Below are 22,241 nucleotides of genomic sequence, written 5' to 3' on the forward strand. Positions count from 1 at the left end.
AGTTATACGGCTTGTGCCTTTCTTATTGTTTCTCTGTTGCTCTGGTAGTTAGCCATGTTAGTCCTCTTTAGGAGTATCCTATGTGTAATCCGGCACTAACAATGTGTTTCCAGTCGCTCGTAAAGTGATGCTGATATGAAAACGAACAATGTGGCTCTGAAACTAACAGGCACAGTGTTAGTTTATCTGTGCTAGTCGTGGGCTAGTATAAGGTTGTGGTGTATTGTGGTACTAGTCAGATCCAATACCTCTTTGGCAATCAATTGCATTTGCAGCCCAACATGAGTACTCACCCTGCTTAGTTCTGCTGTCCGTTCTCCAACGTGCAGCTTCACACCGCTCCGAGTTTTCCTCAAACGTCGCGCTGCGCCTGCATTTTCCAGTTTGCCTTCATAAACACAACCCGGGCAGCAACGGGACTGTTATGTCGTTTCAAGACGCGCTGTAGCTATGCGCTCGATACCATAAATACCCACTGGTGCTCAACTCCGCTCTCACACCTTGCAGCGTGAAAATCTTTGTGGCTCCGATTCACATCAGGCAAGGTGAGTGGCACTCTCCACAACCGTTTGGATGAAAAAGACATACGGATATACAGAATGTTCGTTTGCAGAAAAAGTTTTCTTTATTGGAATTAACAACTCAGCAAACAAAATTTAAAAGCCATCAGAATGTGGCACTCTCATGATGCAGTAAAATCGCGTTTGGGGCGTTAAAGCGATTTGCGGCAAAACTCACAGCTTGTTCACAACTAAGAGCACCCAGTAAACCAGTGATTATTTAAACATAAGTGCAGAGTGCGAGAAAGCAGCTGGTGAGTATTTTGGCAACAATCGAGGAAGGACTGCCTCATTAATCCAACACCTTTGGTACTGAAAGCATGGTGGCCATCTTTTAATGCAAGAGAGGTAGCGATGTTAACTCTCCAATACTTACAATGCTCATGTAATACTTGGACACTACCCCTTACGCAGCCAGCACTTGTTTATTATTGTCAACCCTAATGTTTTTGTGACTCCATGCGTTTCAATACCATGATGTGTAATGTTGCATTCTACCATACCGCATGGGTGCCCACATTTCGGCAAAGTACATAGCCTTTCGGTGCATAGTGCACAAATGCCAATCGCTTGCGTTTGCCAACACAGTATTTCTATCTAAGATACACTGATTTCAATAAAGTGCTTCGTGCAAATAGCCGCTGTATTTGTGAGTAGCATATTATCTCCCCATTGTGACCGTTTGTTGACAACATAATTTTTCTGTGCAGAATGTAGTCAGTTCATAAACATACCTGATTGCAATTGGTAATAATCAACACAGTATCTTACCAGAACAGTGCATAGTGCGGTTGCATCATTGTTGGTTTGAATGCATCAAAATCCAACAACAATTATGCATTAGCAGCATATTGCTCTTAACCGTATTGCTCTTCTGGGCAAGCTCCTTGAGAAACTAGCCATCTCCCAGCTAAATCTCCACACTGAATCTGTTGGTTGTCTTCATGATTTTCAGTCTGGCTTCCGAGCTGCCAGAAGCACGGAAACTGCTCTCGTGAACATCCGTGAAGACCTGCTCTCCAACCTAGACTCTAACACCCCCTGCGTCCTCATCCTGCTTGATCTCTCTCCTGCCTTTGACACTGTTAACCATGCCATCCTGGCTCAGCCATCTCCGTGATAATCTGGGTATCACTGGTCAGGCTCTGGCGTGGCCGACTTCTTTCCTCTCCGACCGACCCTCCCAAGTCCAACTTGGGTCCTTCCTCTCCGAGATCTTTTTCTCTACCTGTGGTGTCCCCCAGGGATACTCCCTCTCACCCTGGCTGTTCAACCAATACCTGGCACTCTTGGCCCACCGCATCGCCGCTTTCTGCCCCAATTTTCAGTGTTATGCGAATGATACCCAGCTCATTTTCAGGCTACCCTCGGCCTCCTCCTCTCCCTCGCTCATCTCTGAATGTCTGTCTGCTATCCAGGAGTGGTGTGCCGCAAATGACCTCTGCCTTAATGCCAGTAAGACTGAGCTTCTACTCATCGGCACACCCACTCCCTCTTTCCCTTTTTCTCTCTGGCCGGCCTCTCTTGGCCCTGTTCCTGCCCAGGCTAAAAACCTCGGGGTCATCTTCGACTCCACACTCTCCTTCTATCCTCACATCTCTGACGTCTCTAAGAAGTCACACTACCTGCTGCACCTCCTCGGAGGTATTCTCCCTTTCCTCTCCTTCCCCCAGAAGCTCACAGTCTCCAGAGCCCTGGTTCTCTCTAAGCTGAACTACTGTAACAGCCTCTATCTAAAACTGCCTGCCTCTACTCTCTGCCCTCTGCAACTTATCCAAAACATTACTGGGAGACTTGTCCTTGGCCTCAAGCCCAGGGAACGTATCTCTCCAGGACTGAAATCTCTGCACTGGCTCCCAGTGGCTGCGAGGATTAAGTTCAAAACCCTCTGCATTGTCCACAAGGCCTTCTGGGGCCTGGGGCCGAAATATCTTCAACTCTGTCTTCCTAAATATCTTCCTTCTTGAGCTCTTCGCTCATCCGCCTCCAACTCCCTCAGGGTCAGTCGCTTCTCCAAGCAACGAGTGGGCGGTAGATCTCTGTCGTCGGCAGGGGCCTCGCTCTGGAACAGCCTTCCTGCCTCCCTTAAACTTGAGGAGGACCATCTCCGGTTCCGGAAGCACCTCAAAACCTTCCTCTTTGCCTCTGCTTTCTCTCCCCTCCTCCCCTGCTGAATTCCTGGCTGATACTGCACTGGTTACCTGGCCACCGCTCTGTTCTCGGGCCCAGGCCCCGCCAGCTGCACACCCGCACTACCTCCCTGGCAACCCTTGTACCTGGGGACTGTTTTCTGTAGCCCTACAGTCCCCTACCAGCACTTATCTGCACTTACCCTGCACTTGGTGCCTTCTGGGCGTTACTATCTTGTTATTCTACTATCCTATGTACTGCACTTCCCCTCTCCCCTCCCCCTTGCACTTTTCCCTTTCCCCCCTCCCACAGACTTGCGCGATCTGAATGACACTTGGCCTAGTAATATCGATGTCTGTCTTCCCTTGTTCCCCCTCTCTTGCCTCGTCACGCCTTGAAACACTTAGGCGCGTTATAAATGTCATGTCATATATCATAACCAGGATCGAATGCATATAATCTGAGGAGTAATTCGCAGCCCAAAATGTAATTGCCCTGCCAATCCGTAGTGCACAGATAACCAGTCATTTACAGTCATCAACATAGTGTTATTATCTCAAATTCTCTGAATTCCATAAAGTGGTGCAATAGTAGCAATCTCGGTCAGCAGTACAATATGTCCCAGCCTAAACCTTCAGTTAGCAGCATGAGGTTTCTTATGCAAAATACATAAGAGTCCTAAAGTACATAGGTTTCCATACAGTGCATAGTGCAATAGCAGCAATTCTAATCAGCAACATGTTATGTCCCAGCCAAAACTAACAGTTAAAAGCACAATTCCCCTGTACAGAATACACTAAAATCATGAAATACATCGATTTCAGCCTACAATTAATAGTTAGCAGCATGGTATCTTCCTATGCATTACCCTCAATGCAATAAAGTGCAAAGTGTAAATCTCAACGATATTGGTTAAAATGCAAGAATATCAAGCAGCTATTGATGACTGGCAACATAACCTGTATGTGTATAAATGCCCTCTATTTGATCGGATACATAATAATGTGTGTCATCTTTGGCTATTGTTTGGCCACTAATCTGCACAGATTCCTATCTATAAATTGCATAGTGCATCTAGCTTCTTAATCACAAGCTGATTTCATGTATAGGTTTTAACATTTCAACTGCATTGTGCATTTGACTAACACATCTAATAGATCTACCAATATATTGTGTGTGTGTGTGTATATATCACACACACATATATACACACACACGCCCCCGCACCCCCCAGCCGGCACACCATCCTTCACGCATGCGTTCACAGAGTGTGCAGGCTACATGGGGGGCTTTGACATTGGTTAGGGAGATTGGGGGTGGACTTAAAATGAAGCCTTGGTTCCATTGCTGGACTGGCAGAGCACATCCACAACCCCACAAATTCAACCCACAGAAGCTGGCCACCCTTCAATCCCTTCTGGCAGAGCTTAGACTTGGGGACGCCTGCCGAATCACACATACAACAACAAAGATTACACATTCTACTCCAACAGGCATGGCAGCGACTCCAGGCTGGATTGCTGGTTGCTTCCCTCCAACGCTGCCTACCTTATCCACAAGTGTGACATACTGGCCTTAACATTCTCGGGCCACGCGCCGGTATTACTGCGTATCGACCTACCAGAGGTGCCATGCAGGAGACCGCCGTGGATACCCAGACTTACGTGAACACTTGGAGGGGGATAAGGATATGTTTTGGCAAGCTAATTGATTCTCTGAATACCCCGCACTGGACTGCTGGGACGCATATAAGGCATTCACACACACGAGGACAATGTATTTTGAGATGGTCCCATGAGCTAAAAACTTGGGGGGCGCGGAAGGAGCATTTGAGAGCGGACATAATGAAACAACATAAATGCACACGTGACCATCAAGCATACACGAAACTTGTTAAGCTCTGATGCACCCAGAAGTCTTTTACCAGCTGGTCGCAAACTTACTACTGCAAGGGGGATAGGCCCCTGCATCTTGTGGCGCTCGCCCTGCGTAACAGACAGGCAGCATAGATTATTGACTCCATTTGGGATCAGGCCAGGAATATAGGGAGATGAGAATATTAATGAGCGGTTTGCGCAGTTTTATTTTGCACTATACGCAAAACCTGACCCAATTAACCCTCACTGTAACAGCGAATGTTCGGCAACCATCAAGCTGCCTAAATTAAACGTATCTCAAGGAGAGGGCCTTGCCACTCCGCTCACCGCATCAGAAGTGATCCGGGCAATCAAATCCCGGTCACTGGGCAAGGATGCTGGCCCCGATGGACTTCCCATCGCACTAGCAGACTGCATTGCACCCACTCTTGAGTCTGTGCTCGCAGGCCCTGGGGCTAGTGGCCATTTACCACGCTCCATGCTGGCGGCTAACATTGTATTCCACAAGAAAGGATGTGATCGGGGATTGGGGGTCATACCGCCCCATCTCCCTGATCAACGCCGACACGAAAACACTATCAAAATGCCTGGTGCAGCGCATCGAGGGACTAATTGCACTCCTCATCCATAAAGACCAAAAGGGCACTCTGCTGACAATGTCCGCCGGCTGTTGCATGTTATTGCAGGTGGGGCAGAACCAGAGGAGGGAACCCTAACACTTGACTGTGAGAGGGCATGCGAGAAGGCATTCGAAAAGGTATGCTAGACACCTATGTTTTCGTGACTGAATGCAAAATAAATACATTTAAAAAAAGTGAGATTCTTTAATACAGACCAGATGACCTTAGTGGTCACTAACAGTGTTATGTCTGCCCCTTCTCCCTGTATTCAGGTACACGGCAAGGATGCCCTTATGCCGCCTCCTATATTCCCTTACCATAGAGCTCCTGGCAGCAAAACTGCGGGCTGATCCCGGATGGGCAGGCATTCTCCGGAGTAACATCGGGTACCCCTCTATGCTGATGACCTACTAGTGTACATAAGTAATTAATTAATTACAAGGCCTCACTGCCGAGAATACGTCAGCTACAGCAGGATTTCAGTCCCAGGGCCGGCTATGTAATTGAGCAAAGTCAGAGATTCTCCCGCTGAGGCCTGACATCCCTTGGGATCCCGGATGGGTAACCCCCCCTTCAAGCTCCAGCTTCGCTACATCACATATTTGGGTGTGAAAATCTGTCCCGTCTTGGAGGAGATATTGGGACTGAATTATCCCCCGGTCCTACAGAAAATTAAACTGGACCTCCTTCGGTGGGACTCACACTTTTGCTATCCCTCACCCGAAGGATAACTGCCTTCAAAATGAACTCTCTACCAAAACTGTTCTATCTGGTTATGATGCTACCCTTTATCCCAACGAGGCAAATGTTCAAAGAACTAGATGCCCACATGTCCAAAGTTATCGGGAGGGTTAAGAAAGCGCGGCTCAAACTTGAGGGCCTTCAGGCCTCTAAGACAGATGGCTGATTGGCGCTACCGGCATGGAAAAATATCTGGCAGCTCAAGTGTGCTGGGCCAAACGGTAGCTTAAAACACAGGATCTGACCAGTTGGAAAACGATAGAACTGTCCTTGTTGGCGCCGTTCACGCCGTCTGAAGCACTGGCGATTCCACCAACTAGACTTCCTGACGAGATTAAGAGACGTTCAATAGTTGGGCCAACGCTCTCACAGTGGCATAGACTGCGGTCCATGCTTGCCTCACCTATTCAGACGGCATCAGTGTGGATCAGTGTGAGAGTGATCTTGTCGTATGGGCTATACTACGAAATACACCCTAACCAAGACACGGTATGGCTGCACATTAGGGTTATGGATCTGTACGAGGAGGATTGCCCACTTAGCTTCCCGGAGGCTAGGCGATTGGTTGGACTGGGGAGACAGACTGGCTCCAATATATGACCCTACTGTCAGTGATTCGCAAACATACCACAGAACAGACTTGCCAGGCGGCACCGACAGTGGGCAAACTTGAAATGGAGTAGAATATAACGGCGTATCCACACCGACGTACTTTCTATAATATTTGTATAATATTTGTGCTTCCAATAATGTTGGGCGTAACCATATATTAGCATCCGAACGGTCTGGCGACTTTGGAGCTGTGCTCGATCCAGGTGATTTTTTGAGGCGATAACGGCAGTATTCGAAATAGGAATATCCAGTATAAAATGATCCAACGGATGTACTAAACACAGAGCAAGCTATTTAGGATGGGTCTTACAAACTAGCCAACATGTTGGCGACAATGCAGGGGTTTGGCACTTTTGGGGTACATCCTATGGTCCGGCCCACGGATTGGGGCAGATTGGCGCATTGTACACTGTCAAGTCACACGCATAGGTGGGGCTGAAATGGAACTGGAACCTGGCCCGATGCGGTTTGGGGCTCAGAGGGAGTATTGGCATAGGGACCCCCTACAGCATAACCATATACATATAAATGCTCTTTTCCGCCCGCAAAACCCTGATCCTCAATTGGAAAGCCAACAACCCACTCACCAAATCTTCAAGGAAGGCACGATTAGCTAAGTTATGCTCTATGGAACGCAGCGCCTTCAAACGCCTCACTAGGCCTGCACAGGCTGCACTCTTCTGTGAGGTGGCCGACCCTATATTTGAATATTTCAATAAATAATATGTCCGTGCCACATGAGGGGACACTCACCAATTCCGAGACACACTGACCTGGACGGGAGGTGTCCGGGCTGATGAGAGTATATCCCACAAAGTCACCTATACCCCGGGCTGCCTGTCCCCCCCCCCCACCTCCATCCCTAGCTGTGTCTATATCATGACTTTAGGTGGTCCAGGCCCTCTCATGCCGGACCATTCATGGATTGGCACAAATGAGGGGGCAGCGGACTGAGGAGCATCGAATAAGGATGTCAGAGGGGTGGATCTGAACTACTTGTCAGATGGGGGATGGTCTAAGATCTCAGTGTCAAATGTTAAATGACTGGTTATTGATTAATGTGTCCCACCACGGGTCTTGCAGAGTATCCAGGTGCTAGAGGGAGGATTGGAAGTGGGAGTTAGTTGCTTCATCGGTGGACATGGGCATTTTAACTGTTTTTCCGCAGTATGATGGTTTTCAGGCTGAGAGAATCGAAGCCACAATCGCAATGCGATTTAACTCTCAGCTATTTTATCTGCTCACTGCCTACAACTGGGTGTACTGGTTTGAAATTTAATAAAGACTAAACGAGAAAAAAAAAGAAAGAAATGCAGAAGGGCTACCATTTAAGAGTATCCAGGATAACACCCGATACCTCTGCAAAAGGCTGAACGTTGCCAGCCTTGTGGCTTGTCCCGTCACCCCTGCTTAACAGCCAATTGCAATGCAGAAGGTGGATGTGACATGGGTTGAATCTCTGATGAAGTCCCCAGCCTGACCTTGTAAGTAGATAGTGGAGTTTCCCAGAGGGCCGGATGTCACCACAAGTATGTTGTTTCTGGGCCCAGAGAGTCATTCGGGGGATCCCCGGAGATTGGCTCTTGACAGTTTAAGGAAATCAAGGAGTGGAAGTCCCACAAAGCCGGCAGTACCTGCAGGTTTGGCTTTTCTCAGAGGAGTACAGGAATCCCATATAAATTTGAGGGGCGTCCAGCAAGTAATTGCTCAAGACCTCCGCTCCCATTACAGGTAGGCTTAGAAAGTTCACTCCGAGGGCAGGGTCAGGGTGTGAACACCAGAGAGCGGCCCATCAAACTAGAGGGACTAGCCAGTCCCAAGACCCAAATCAAAACTGAAAGCCAGCCTCAGGGGTTGGGTGAACAAGCTTATGTCTACAGCAGCTGCCTAAAAAGAAATTCCTGTGTTCCTAAACCCCACAGGGAGCTAGAAGGCAGGGCTAAGGTGTGGCAGGCAACGATATAACCCCCCACCAACCCCTGTAGGGGAGAGACAAGTCATACACAAGTCCTACACCAGGGCTGTACTACATTCCAGGGGCAGAGCCGTACAGCCCATCGCAGCGTGCATAACCGAGTACCCTTTCATCAGAGACAGAGGCTGGAAGGTGGGGCCAAGGCCCTACAAAAAGCATGGGACGTGCCAGTGGTCTGGTGTTGGAGGGAGGAAGAGTTCATTCAGAGCTGCCTAGAGAGATGAAGAGTGGAGACAGAAGGCTGAAAGAGATCCAAAAGGCTGGGATAAGTAGGAGATAGTAGGGGAAGCTCAGGAAGCTGGGGAAAAACAGTCCCTGGAGGTAAGGGATTAGGAGTCGGCCGGCTAGGAAAAGAGACCAATTGATTTAGGGAGTAAAAGGCACAGAAGATTAGGAGAATGACCCAGAGGGTTGAGAGAAGAGACCAGAGAAGGAGAGGGAACACTTGGATGGGGTAGGAGTGAGGTCTATGGAGAAGGTTGGAACTAAGGAGGTTGGAAGGAAGGAGGCCATAGAGGAAAGATCTGAGGAGAGCAGTAGAAGGACATAAGGAAATCCCAAGAAGGGGGCAAAAAGGGAACTAATGAGTAAGGAGGAGAGGTGCCCAAAGGGGTACAGAAGGTGCCCAAAGGGGTGAAGAAAGTGGAAGAGAAAGAAGAGAAACAGAGAACTCTGACTGTGCACGAGGGGTGCCCAACATGGTGGAGAAGGTGCCCAAAGGAGGAAGAAGGTGGGAAGGAAAGTAGAGGGGCAGCATGAGAGGGGCAAAGGAGATAGAGGAAAGAGATAAGGAGTTGGTGGACGAGTTGTTGAAGGAGGCAATGTAACATTGATAAGTATGAGGAGGTGGTAGAGGGAAATAAAGAGAAGTGGTGAAAAATCAAAGATGTGAAAGAGGAACCTATCCAATACTCCTGCAACGAGATGAACATTTTAGATCATGTTGATTGCCATTTTTAATTCTCTTAAGTACATAAACTGAACGCTGTGCCTGGTCACTTAAGTAATTTGTAGAAAGGGCCACCAAGAGAAGGAATTATGCATTGTTTTTTTTGTTTCCTTGGCAATTACAGACATTTGTTTTTTAGCCACTTTAATGTTTTATTTTTATTATATGCTTTTTGTTTTGCTTGTGTTATCGCGTTGTAATGGAATTATATATGTGAATGTTACCTGCACAGGGCAGTAAACCATGTCCCAATATTTTGTAAGCAGGCCATTGCTGGATGAGTGGGTATATTGTATAAGTGTATTTAGCCACTGCCCTGTATGCAGAGACTTAAAGCTAACATGCATAGGGCAATTTGTGCAAATGCGATTGTGTATTTCAACTTGCTATTGTGAGAACTTGTCTGTTTAACATTGGATTATTACAGCTCACCAGCAAAGTAACACATTACTCAGCTGTACAACAGTGTGCTGTTGGGGAGAGCCAAATTGATTTGCTTTGACAGAGCGAGATGAGAATGGGGTGGTTTCCCAATTTACCGGTAGGAATGGGGAACAGTCCGACGCCCGTTAGTGTACATGGAGCTGAGGCATGCCCTGGTCTCCCTATTTTTCTGAATGACCGATATGAATGGCAATGTCACTGGCTTACAAGCAAGTACACCAGTGAACACAGCTAACAGATGCCCAAATCATAGCGCTTCAATGGGGTTTCAATTAAATGGATGTGATATCAAATTGTGTTCCCGTGCGTGAACGGTACATTTTACGATGTCAGACATGCTAACACATTCATGTATGAGGCTTGTAACAAAATTAAGAGCTTCCAAAACCTTCAACCAAGAAAATGCATTCAGCTGGAGATGAAGAACCGTGTGCTTGCCGGCACTTCTCATTAACAATGAATTACAGTTGTTGTACACACATGTAGTAGCCTCAGGTTTTGCAGTGGATTTTTTTAAAAACATTTCATTATAGAAATTTCAAGAAAGCAATGAATTTTGGGCACAAAAATGCAGACAAAATGTAAATTTTAGCACAGTGGAGGACATGGGCCCTTGACGATGGAGTGAGTGAATGTGACTTGAAGACCAGATGTTGCAGGGGAAGATCGAAACAAACCAGGGACACGGACAGGACAGAATGACATAGGAACACGATGGTGGAGGAAGTGTGAATCAAGGATAGAGAGGTGATGGAAAAGTGCTGTAGAGTTGTTTGAGGTTAGGAGAGAGGGAAGCAGGGTAATGGAGTAACAGATTGCTAGGAAACTGGTTCTTTAGAAAGGAGGAGGGTTTTGAGGTTGGATTTAAATAGTGGTAGAGTTGGAGTAGTACAGAGAGGAAGAGCATTCCAGAGTAGGGGAGCGAGGAAAGGGAGAGATCGGAAATGAGAGGGAGCACATGGGGCTTGAGTAGTGGCAAGGAGATGAGGCGAGGTAGATCGCAACGAGTGAGGCTGGAGAGTAGGGTGACGATGAGCAGGTAGGTATGGTGGGGCAAGTTCATGGATAGTTTTGAAGATGATAAGAAGTTTATACTTAACTCTTTGTTTCATAAATAGCTAAGCAATCTGGCGACAGGGAGAGAAGTAGCAGTAAAGAGTGAAAGGTTGAAAAGTGTGAGGACCCCGAAGTTGAGGACTTTGTCCAGAGGTGAAAAAGCATAGTTGGGAAGGCCATACAGTGATTTCAAAGTGGTTGATGTTGTGTGATATCAAAACCTGCAAGTGCATCGAGGGGGTGGTTGTCTAAACTACATGCAAAGGCACCTCCGGTAACCTGTGAATTTGGTGAATCAGAAAAAGTGACATAGTCAAGGAGTTTTAGATTTCATGTTTCTCCCATTCCGACTTAAGCAGTATCCTTTACAAAGGAAATAAAAAAAAAACAGCAATGCATGCAGATGGACAAAATAGGTCTGAACCTCTGTACTCTGCTCCCTCCCCTAATCCTTCTCAGCCACTGATTCTTAACACGTATGCTGCATTGAAGTGGGGCAGATACAGCAGAGCTAAGCAGCACTTACAGAATGTGTCCAGCAGGGACACAGGCACCAGGTAGGCATTCCCAAAGCACCTGCGAGTAGGTTAGCACAAGCGAAAGGAGAATAATTCCCACAAAAGCACACTGGGGTGAAAAGTTACCTTTACTATTGCACTGTAGTCTAGGAGGGAAGAGGATATGAGCAGGGACATGCAGCGTGTGGCTGCCGTTTGGGTATTTACCTACCCATTGCCTGCACATGGTCATGCCCAACCAGTACCTGCCCAAATCACACCCTCTTGGGATCTCTTTGAGCTAGCTCTATCAGGCAGTAACATCTTACTTTGGTCTGCCAGTGTTATTTTTAAGCAATTTGCCAAGAGTTAATGGCTTAATTGTAGCGGTAAGTGCCCTACAGGTGTAATAAAAATATCCTAGCCAAATGCCCTCTGCCACTTTGTAGGTTCCTTGTAATGAAGTTCTGTTGACAAGCAAGCATTGACAAAGCCAAACGTGTTGGCTTGTGCATAAGTATTGGCTGGACTTTTGCTAGGTGCTTCGGTCATATGACCAGGTAATCAAAGCATTTGCAGCTGCTGCCATCTTATAGAAGGTAGTACCATGATAAGCAGTGCCTGGCAAATGCCTATCGCGTGCCTACCACAAGAAGCCAAACTGCTGCCTGTGTCAGAGCTTGATTTTTTGCTTTAATAAACAATGTCACTTTTTTCTTCTGCTGCTCAGGTAAATTATACATATAATAGACTGTCCTTTCGAATAAATATAATTGCTTGAATAAGCTTTTATTATGGCATGATCAGACATAGTCTATAAAATAAATATCAGCAGGGAAACTGGTAAATGAAACAGAAATATGAGAGCTTACAAGTGAATGTCACCACCAGCACCACCCTACACTTAACTTTTGATTCTTTCGATTAAATTAGGAACCCAGTGCCATCAATGCATGCTGAAAGCGGTGGTTCTGTAAAAAGAATTTTGGAGACCAGATTGGTGACACTATATGGAGGTCATTACAAGATTACCGTTTCCGCTGGCCGATATCACCGGGATATTACGGGTGGTGGAGTAACGCTAAGTTCCTGTTCCCTTTCCCATGGAGCCCCATAGGACTCCATGGGATGGGAACCGGTACTGGCACAGTTAACAGTGCCAGTGCTTCAGTGAATTGTCTGCCGGTAGGGGCCTGAACTACCGGCAAGGCAGACTTGGAGTATGCCGGTCTGGAAAAGGTGCCATTACACATGTCACTGGCACATTTTTCCAGACCGGCATACTCGTAATGACCACCTATGGACATGGATCTGTTCTGTAGACCTTGTCCTGTGGAAATCCATGCCTGGTTTCTATACACACTTGAGTAAAACTTGCCCTTGGTTTCCTTTAGAACAGACATTTGCTCAGATTTTTACACAGAGACGTTGCTGGAGATTAGCTGGGTTACTATTCTCTTCAAGTCAAATTTATCAGTCCTTTTACTTATTATATACTATGTAGTAAGGGGCAAAATAAACAGCAACTCTTCAGTTTACCCAAACCATTCCTGCTATTTTCAGTGTCACAGGTTTTAGCATTTTATGGACTGCACCCCGTGTCAAGGGTGCTTGTTTGTTTGATTAGACAAAAAAAGAGACCTGATGTTCCGTGGGTTAGAGCAGTTTTCATACAGCTTAGAAGTCTAATCAAGTCTTAGCGATCTACCCAATTCTAAGACCAACCTCTTGCTACTAAGAACTGATCCTTCGCCATCTCTGCCCCGCTACCTCAAACCTCGGTCATCTCTCTCCATGCCACACCCCTCTAAAGCAACAGTTCCCTTTAACTGTCATGGGCCAGCGCCATAGATTAAGCCCAGTCACTCACGTCTCGCTCTGTGGTGGAGCATAGGCGCATGCTTAAACCTTGCATAGTAGATGACACCATTTCTGGATACCTAACAGGATTTTGACCAAAACAAAAGTAAACTGGCGCGCACACCTTGAATGACCAGCAGAAAGCTTTTCCTCTGAAACGTCCCCATGTAAATTCATCCTTTGATATCATTGGACTGTTTGTTGATGGGGACCCTTTAAAAAGGATGCATGCAGGTTAGACTTGTATATCCAGATTTCACTCTGTAATCTACCTGAGGGTGTCCCAGCATATAGTTTACAGCATCCTCAAAATATTCCAAATGGAATTCTTTCATTTGCTTTGGGAGATCTTCATAGCCGTAGTAAGCCAACGCCAATGTGGCAAAGCCACGGCTGGCTAGCAGACTTGCTCTGTATTCAGGGAGACCGCCACCGGTGCCATAGATATCAATAATACCAGGAAAAGGTCCAACTCCTGCAAGAACAAATATTACGTTTTATGTAAACTTAGTCTTTATAGAAAACGCATTCGAACTCTGTAGCATCATGACAGAAATCAATTATTCGAACGTCATAGCCAGTCACACTAATCATTTCAAACACGTTTACTCATCAGCACTGCAAAATGACTAATATATGTTCATCGTCAGAGACACCATCACAACACATCGCCTTCTCCATTTGTTACACCACTCCCTCTTAAGGTTTTATATAAATATGTAATTTCAGCATCACTTCTTCCTCCCGGTCTAGAGACAAACTTTCTCTGCTATCTCTTCCGACAAGACTGGTCACAGACTAAAACGGATTCTGCCCAAAACAGAATTGATCATCTTCCCATCTACATAGCGACCTATTTCTGCTATTCCATCTTTCAGTGAAAAGTGCCATTCTAGAACTGCCATCAACTATAACGGAATAGGTCGAAAGCAGGAGTCATAGAATTGATCAGCGTCTGGTCTGCATAGCAACCCATTTCAGGATTCATAGAATTGATCAGCGTCTGGTCTGCATAGCAACCCATTTCAGGATTCATAGAATTGATCATCTTCCCTTCTGCAGAGCAATCTATGTTTTCTATTTAGCCATCTGTGAATGATGCCATTCTATTAGCAGCATCTGCACCAAGTAACATAGGCCTCTCTTTCAACTCCTATTTCTCTTCTAAAAAGTAATGTGCAATCTTGTGCGCACTCATAGCACACAGCCCTTTGTAACTGCCAATACACACCCATTTCTATTTCCCCATGGTAATGAAATCAATCACTTCCTGGTCACCAAATCTGAAAATGACAACCTCCTTCTTGCCGACCTCCCATCCAACCGCCTGGCTCACTACTGACAGCACAAGGTTGCCCAGATAATTAACAAGCCCTTGGGGCTTCTTGGACATTTCACTCACCTTCCGTCATTGGCTGCACCTACCCCTCTGGACCACCCACAATCTTTAGACTGTCAAATACAGACCCCTTTTCCACAATAGAACTCTAAAATCTGCTCATCTCTTTACTTTACAACTACTTTACACCTATTTAACACATTTGCCTCCTCCAACACCAATCTTTGCTAATTTATACAACCTTTTTGTACTACGATAAACATATACTTCAGCATCTTTAGTACTCTACAGCTCTACAAGCAATAGAGCAATCACTGACAAAAACAATATGTTTTAGCTGACATACGAGAAGCATAGCCACAAAAACTCCAACAATGCCCTTATATAGCTGACAGTCAAAATATGATTGACATAATCCCCACATGTAGAGCTGTTTATGACATACCGAATGCAGCTTTAAATTCCCCAAAAGAGCAGTATGCAAAACATTCATAGAGACAAAAACGTGCATGGGCAAGCAGGGAACACTTGAATAAGTTGGGAGTCATAAAAAAACAATTTCTGAAAGTCTACTATGACGTTTATGCCTGAGTGTGGCTTGACTATAATCCATGAAGACGACACTCAATTGGAAACCTGCCTTGAAATCAATACCTTTATTTCCCCAGTAAGTCAGAAAAATAAATCAATGTTCTCATAACCCATTGGCCTGCCGATTAAATGTGTGCATTTCATAATCTCGTAATTATCCTTTTTAACTTTCTGTACCTTTACAACATCAACGTTCTGTTAGTAGCACCCCAAGGCAGCAGATGGTTGCCATTATATATAAACAAGCATTGGTAAAGCCAACAGCTTGGGCTTTTGTGTAGGCATGGGAAAGGTACTTGCCAGGCACCGCTGTTTTGGTAGCAGGTGATGAAATGTTGGGGAGAAACGGTGCATCCAGTTCTCCAGATAAGAATTTAAACCTAGTTATTCATGCACATTAAAAGATACTTGTTTATCTCTTTGGATCAGGTATTAACAAAAGTAGTTTCACCCTGTGGCACTACTGGTGCAACCATATCACTGGAGCTATGTGTGTGAAAGCAGGGAGACAAACCTCTGTGTGTCAGTTTCCTAGTTTTTGTTGAGAGCATTTACTCGCCATTTTTCTTTTTTGGAAGTATTTGCCAACTTTTAGGGAGTAAAAGTGGTTGATGCACCCCTGATCTGTAGGGCTGTGGGGACCCAACAGCCTTTCCTGGCAAATGCCTAGTACTTATACAGAAGCCAATACAGTGCTCGTTTTTTAACAGGACTTCAGTGAAGCACACGAATAGTGCTTATAAATAGAGTGGCTGAAGGCAAACCTGGTTAAGACATACCAGTAGCACGTTTACACCTCCAGTTCAGTCATTAACTCTCAGAAGACTGCTTTGAAAAAACACTGGTAGGCACTTTGAGTGCAAAGTTTGATGGTAAAACTTGAATAAAGCATGCTCAAAGAGTTCCCATGCGGAGGTGTTTTGGGCAGGGATGGGCAGGAACTGGGTGGGAATAGCCACAGGGATTTAACTTGGTCATGGGTGGGAAAGTAAACAAACAATACCTACAAGCTTTTTTGTCTCTCCTCATATGCCATTTCTAGATGCTGCAAGTGGCACCTAAAAACCCAAACTAATGAGGGCCAGATAAATCAAACTATTTTGCTTTTATTTACCCGTTTACCGATCTCAACCCTTTCCCCAGGGAATATCTTTGCATCGCATCATTGCCAGGTCCAGGTTCATACTCACCACAACCCGGGGAGTTACGGCTTTGTCGCATCATCATTTAAAAAAAAAAAAATGAAATCACCACACAACTACGATACACCCCTGAGGTTGGTCCTATACTTATCAGTGACAGAAACGTGTAGGGTGCATCGTTGTAGAGCACCTTTTTCATACAGTTGTAGTTCATTGTTCCGTGCATGTGTTTTTTGACTCTGCAAGATTTATGAACACATTTTATGTTCTTGTGGTGCAAAACGTACTACTATATAAAATAAGATTCTACCACTACAGCAATTTTCTGCTAGTCTATATTTTGGGGATTTGTTCATTTGGAGACACTACTAGAATTGGAAATTGTCTTTGCTTTTTTTATATCCACACAATGTCCAACAAAGTCTTTAGTATTTTTAAAAATGTATTTTGCCTGAATAACTGTTGACTGTTTTTAGGCTACCGTTTCATATGCTATTGAAATGATTTACAAGGTGTTCCTCAGAGTTATCCGTACTCTTCAAGCAGTGGTATGCAGAAATCAAGGCAACTCTTAAAAGAAGGTGGAGGATGCTTCACAGCTACTCTAAATACTTTTGATAAGCACGCAGTAAGGGAAGGTACACAAATATATATGCACAAAGATATTATTTATATAAAGGCTGTGCAAGACAATTACAGTTATAAGGCAAGTAATCTTAACTTTTCAGAAAATATGACCATACCGGGTCATGCCATATTCAATTAACTGTACAAAGTCAACTTGATTTTTAGTGAGGTTCAAAATCCCATCAAGTTATTACAGCCCCAAAACCCCACTGTTAGTCAGTCTATGGCCCAATAGAAGTAAATGGCCCAATGTTATCCAATGGAGGTACGTCCAAGGACGGCACACAGACCACTCACCAAGACGTCGATCTGGAAATTGTAGTGGGGAGCTATGATGTCAGCAGCCAGGGAGCTTGTGTTTACCTTCTGGATGGGCACAGTCTGTAACCCAAGCACCTGGGGCCCAAGCAACGGGCAAAGGCTCTATGATGACTAAAAGAGACCCATTAGACGAAATCCAGTCCAAGTAATCACTCCATGATTGCAGAGAGGGGTACCTGGAGATGCAGCCAGAGGTCGCAGTTCTGTCCTGGATGGGCAGGGCCAGCAGGGAATCAATTAGATGAGCAGAAAAATTACTGCAGGCAGAGTCCATGGACCCCACAGATAAATGAACCTGAAGAAATTCTGCTACAGCAGCGTCAGGACGGAGATGCACTGCAGTGACCATAACCGGGAGTCACCGGTTGGAACTTAGTGCCGCAAGACATACCATTGGACCACTGGCGGTCTCCACACCAGGAGAAAAGTACCAGAACGCCACCACACAGTTAAAAAGAAAATGGAAAAACCTTTCAGCAGCAGTGAGAGCCACACCAGAAAGTCAGAAAGACATGATGTTCCAATTTTGGCATCAAGCAGCAGAAAGCAGTCTTGGGAGAAGGAGGAGCACAAAAGCGCCTTCAGAGCATTTTTTCTTGTAGATAATCGTAAGAGCAGGTTATTTCCTACCAACACTACCAACTTAAAATGGCAGAAATTGTCATTCACTTTCGGTTACCAGGGTAGGATTATTCGACTTGCATTGTTCTTATAAATGCTGACAACAGCCTTGAGTGATTAAGTTCACCCATATAGGCAAGAACGTTGGTTTTGAAAGTGGTTGTATATATTAACCCCGTCTCCGTTATGCTACAGATTGTTTATATAGTGCCACACCCGAAGGTGGGCGAACTTCTGGCTTCTGTATGTAACTCTGTTTTTTGTTTTGTTTTAGTATTGAATGTTAAAAATAAAAATAGTTTGGATGAACCATTCTAAAGGAATTTATATTTTGAACATATCAAGACATAAGGTAAGTGACTTGATCTTTCTATCCTTCTAATTACATTTTGGACAGTCTGCTCTTTCGGAATAGGGGGGGGCACTACTTGGTTGATATACATTTATATTTTTACTTGTAGGAAGACAAGATGTATCCCTCCTGATGGAAGTCTTAAAATGACTTGAAACACACTGAGCAGAATGAATGTGAGATCTAATAGGAGATATTCTGGTTGATGTGCAACAGTTTGTATAACTTCATGAAAGATGCTTTATATCTATATTAATACAAGTCAAAATTTGTTTGTGGCTTGGCGAAGCTTTGTTCCTTCTACAATTACACCCGCTTCACTAATTTGCACCAAATTTCGTATAGTGACCCGTTAGGACCCCCCCGGACATTACTGACTACATATTTGGACACACCACCACTTTCCCCGGATTTCAGCACCTTCACACATGATACAGTTGCCTAAAATCAGCATGTGGTCGTAGAAGGACGCTAGACACAAGGAACAAAACTCGAGGTCCAAAACCACATTTCAAGGCCCTAGGATGCACGGCTTCAAGATATTTGCATCGTGATGTGCCGCAATGAACTGCACCACACCAGGGTGTGGCGACAGGAGGGGAGGGAGCACAGAAGGTCCTAGTATGCAGCAGCACAACTCTCCCCCCACAATGTCTGCTCGAGGGTATGTCAGGGAGCCACACACGCCCATTCGGAGTGCATTTTACTTCAGGGCGCAAAGCACATAAGCAAAAAGCGAATCGAACAGCGACCTACAGTATCATTGATTTTTAACAATTAGTGAGTTATGTCTGTCCACAGAACCCGTTCAAAAAATGGGTACTTTTTGCCAGTATCATATAAATCATATTTTCCTTTGCATTTATAGGTTACGATTTGTATGAATTGATCAGGCCAATGTGGCACATTTCAGTTTTGTACTTTATTGAAAATATTTTAAAGTTAATTTATAGATTGTTTTTGCTTTTTACTGGAGTGCATTGTTGTCCATTATGCATGATCCATTAGTCTTTAAATGTCTTGTAGAGGTTTTCTAATGCTTCTTCATACACATTCACAAACACACAAAATGCTATATAGTTATGTTTGTAAAGCATTAGTTGGCCTGGGGATCTAAAGGTAGGTCCAAATAGCTCCCATCTCCCACCAGTTTCACAACCCCAGGATGTGAACCTCGTTACAAGTGGTTTCACATGCAGGACAGGGATCTCACAACCTCAGCGATGTGGACTGACAACTCAAGCCCCTCAAAGAACGCATTACGAATGCACATGTTAATTAGCACTGTTTTGGCAAGCATATAGTCTTGGAGCATTGCTGGACTAGCAAGTAAGATGGAAGATAGGTAATGGGTTGACTTCACGAGATTCCATGGCATTATCGGTTTGCAAGAGACTTGGGTAATGGAAGAAGTTCCAGTCAAGCGGTGTAGAAATTTTCATTTGCCTTGCAATGAAGGGCCCGAGTGGGCGGCCTATCAGAGACCTTGTAAATCAGGTAAGCACGGAATGCCAAAAATCCAGAAATTAGAATGCAAATAACTGGTTGATTTGACAATTGTTTTAGAAGTATCTACTAGATCGTACTTACTGGTTATGAATGTTTACACAACAGGCCATGGAGGGCTTCTGGTATGCACGTTTTACACACTGGAAAATCTCATTGATAAATGGGAGCCGCTGTACAAAATTGAGGCAACGTGTCCTGCTTAGAGACAGGAGCCCCAAAGTGCTGTTTGAATAGTTAGACTCAATGTCTGACATGCTCTATGAGGAAGATTTAGCCTTCAATATTCCTGCCACTAATTCCACCAAACCTAGAAAGGAACATCACCTAGCCTTAGAGGTTGCTCAGTTATGGCTCAAAGTGGGTGAAAGGGTGCTTAGTGGTAGACAGAAGGATGACAATCCTGCTTGACTAACTTATAATGGACGGGGACACTCAAGTCATATGGACTACATTTTAATTGGCATCTCCTCATGGCATTAAGTCTCATGCCCAACCTCCTCCTCCTCCTCCTCCTCCTTGATGGGCGTCTTCGGTCTCATCAACTTCCTACCTTCTCCTGACACTCATCCTTCTGCCACGCCTCTGGCCCCCTTGCCACCACCAACAGGCGCACCACATTCCTGTATGCCTCCTCGGTAGACCTTCAAAAAGATGGAAACCAGCTCCACCTAGCTACCCTCAACACATGCTCTGCCATTAAATACTCCTCTGAAATCTTCCACCTCCTTGAAAGACGTCGATATCCTCGCTCTCACCGATAAGTGGTTCACTGTCAGCTCTGTGACTATTTTTTGACACACTCCTCCCTGAGGGCTACAAGATCCTCTCGAAGCCCGGGTCTAACCTGTCTGGGAGCGCAGTGGCCCCAATCTTGCCTGAATGGGTTCCTGCTACTATCATACCCATTCAGACCTACTGTTCCTTCAATTGCCTTGTCTGCAGGCTTAGTGGCTCTCCAATCTGCTTGCTTACTCTTGCTACCATCTACAGGACCCATGGCCCGGTGTCTCTCCTTTCGAAGTGGTCCGACCTCACCTCTTCTTTCCTGGCATCCGCTTCAGAGCTCATCTTCCTTGGAGACTTCAATATTCACCTCGACTCCCCTGATGCAGCCTCTGGACTCTTCTGCAGCCACTGACTCTCCCTCACCATTCTTCCCTACGGGCCGACACACTCAGCCAGACACACCCCGAATGCTCTCATCTCAGCAGACATCCCCATCTCCAAATCTCTCATTACACCTCTCTCCAGGTCGGACCATGCTCTCAGGTCCCCTCGCCTGGATCTCTAGGGTTCCCTGGCTAAGCCTCTGCCCGCACTGCCAGTCTCCTATGTCATTCGACCGATGAAGAGTGTGTCAGTTGCTGCTTTTGCCACCACGTTCATTCCTCCTCCCGCTGACTCACACTGACAGTCCTTGCTAACCTTCACCTCTCCATCTTCAACACGCTGGACATCCTTGCCCCCATCATGAGGATCCACAGGAAGCCTGCCTCCAAGGGCAACACCTGGTATGATTCCGACCTAGCCTCTCTGAAACGCAAGTGCAGAGTTGCTGAACTGAAGTGGCAGGCTTCGAGAACATCCTCTTGACAGACTGGCCTGCAGTCTGCTCCAAAAGCAATACAGACGTCTCCATCCGCTCGAAAAAGACGGCCTATATCCAGGCCTGCATCTCTGGAGCCACTAACGGGGCTTAACTCTTCAAAATTTAGAAGGAACTCGCCAATCCTACCACAGTCTACACTTCTCCTCTGCCATCACTTGCCTGTCACTTCATAACCAAAACTCAGAACATCCTCTCCTCACTCTCCTCTACACCACCCTGTTCTCCATCACCTGCTCTCAAGCCTCCCTTGCCCCCTCTTCCTCCTCTCTGCTCCTTCTTGCCCATACCACCGGATGAGGTCGCTAGACAAGTTCCCTCTATGAAAGTATCCTCCAAACAGGTGCTCCCTTGCTCCTCCAGGACTATCAAGGACAACTTTGTCTACCTTGCTCCAGCCATGGCTGATTTCTAATATCACTCCTTTGCCACTGGCTCCTTCCTGCTACCACCCAAGCACTCCCTTGTGCATCCTCTCCTCAAAAATCCTTCTGCCGACCCCGCCTGCGGGATAACTACCACCCTATCTCCATTATCCCTTTCTTGCGTATACTCTTGGAGAAGCTGGTCATCTCCCAGTTGATCCACCACACTCAATCTGTTGGTTGTCTCCACAACCACCAGTCAGGCTTTAGAGCATCCAGAGGCATGATAACTGGACTCCTGAACTCCTGTGAAGACTTGCTCTGAGATCTTGATTCCAACTCTCCTTCCATTCTCATCCTTCTTGACCTTTCCTCTGCCTTTGATACGGTCAATCATGCCGCCCTTATAAAATCGGCTCAATGATACCCTTGGCATCATTGACCTGG

At 45.6% G+C, this 22,241-nt stretch overlaps 1 protein-coding gene across 1 annotated transcript in view; it reads right to left on the minus strand.

The window, feature by feature from the left end:
- LOC138527520 (acyl-coenzyme A thioesterase 1-like) overlaps positions 1 to 22,241 on the minus strand; it is a 119,481-nt gene that overhangs the window by 46,535 nt on the left and 50,705 nt on the right. Inside the window, exon 2 of the mRNA XM_069638772.1 lies at positions 13,594 to 13,796. Coding sequence (XP_069494873.1) covers positions 13,594 to 13,796 — 203 coding nt within the window. The remainder of the gene's footprint in view (positions 1 to 13,593; positions 13,797 to 22,241) is intronic.

The sequence above is a fragment of the Ambystoma mexicanum genome, chromosome 14, assembly GCF_040938575.1.
Source record: "Ambystoma mexicanum isolate Mex_15411 chromosome 14, UKY_AmexF1_1, whole genome shotgun sequence".
Classification (NCBI taxonomy): domain Eukaryota; kingdom Metazoa; phylum Chordata; class Amphibia; order Caudata; family Ambystomatidae; genus Ambystoma; species Ambystoma mexicanum.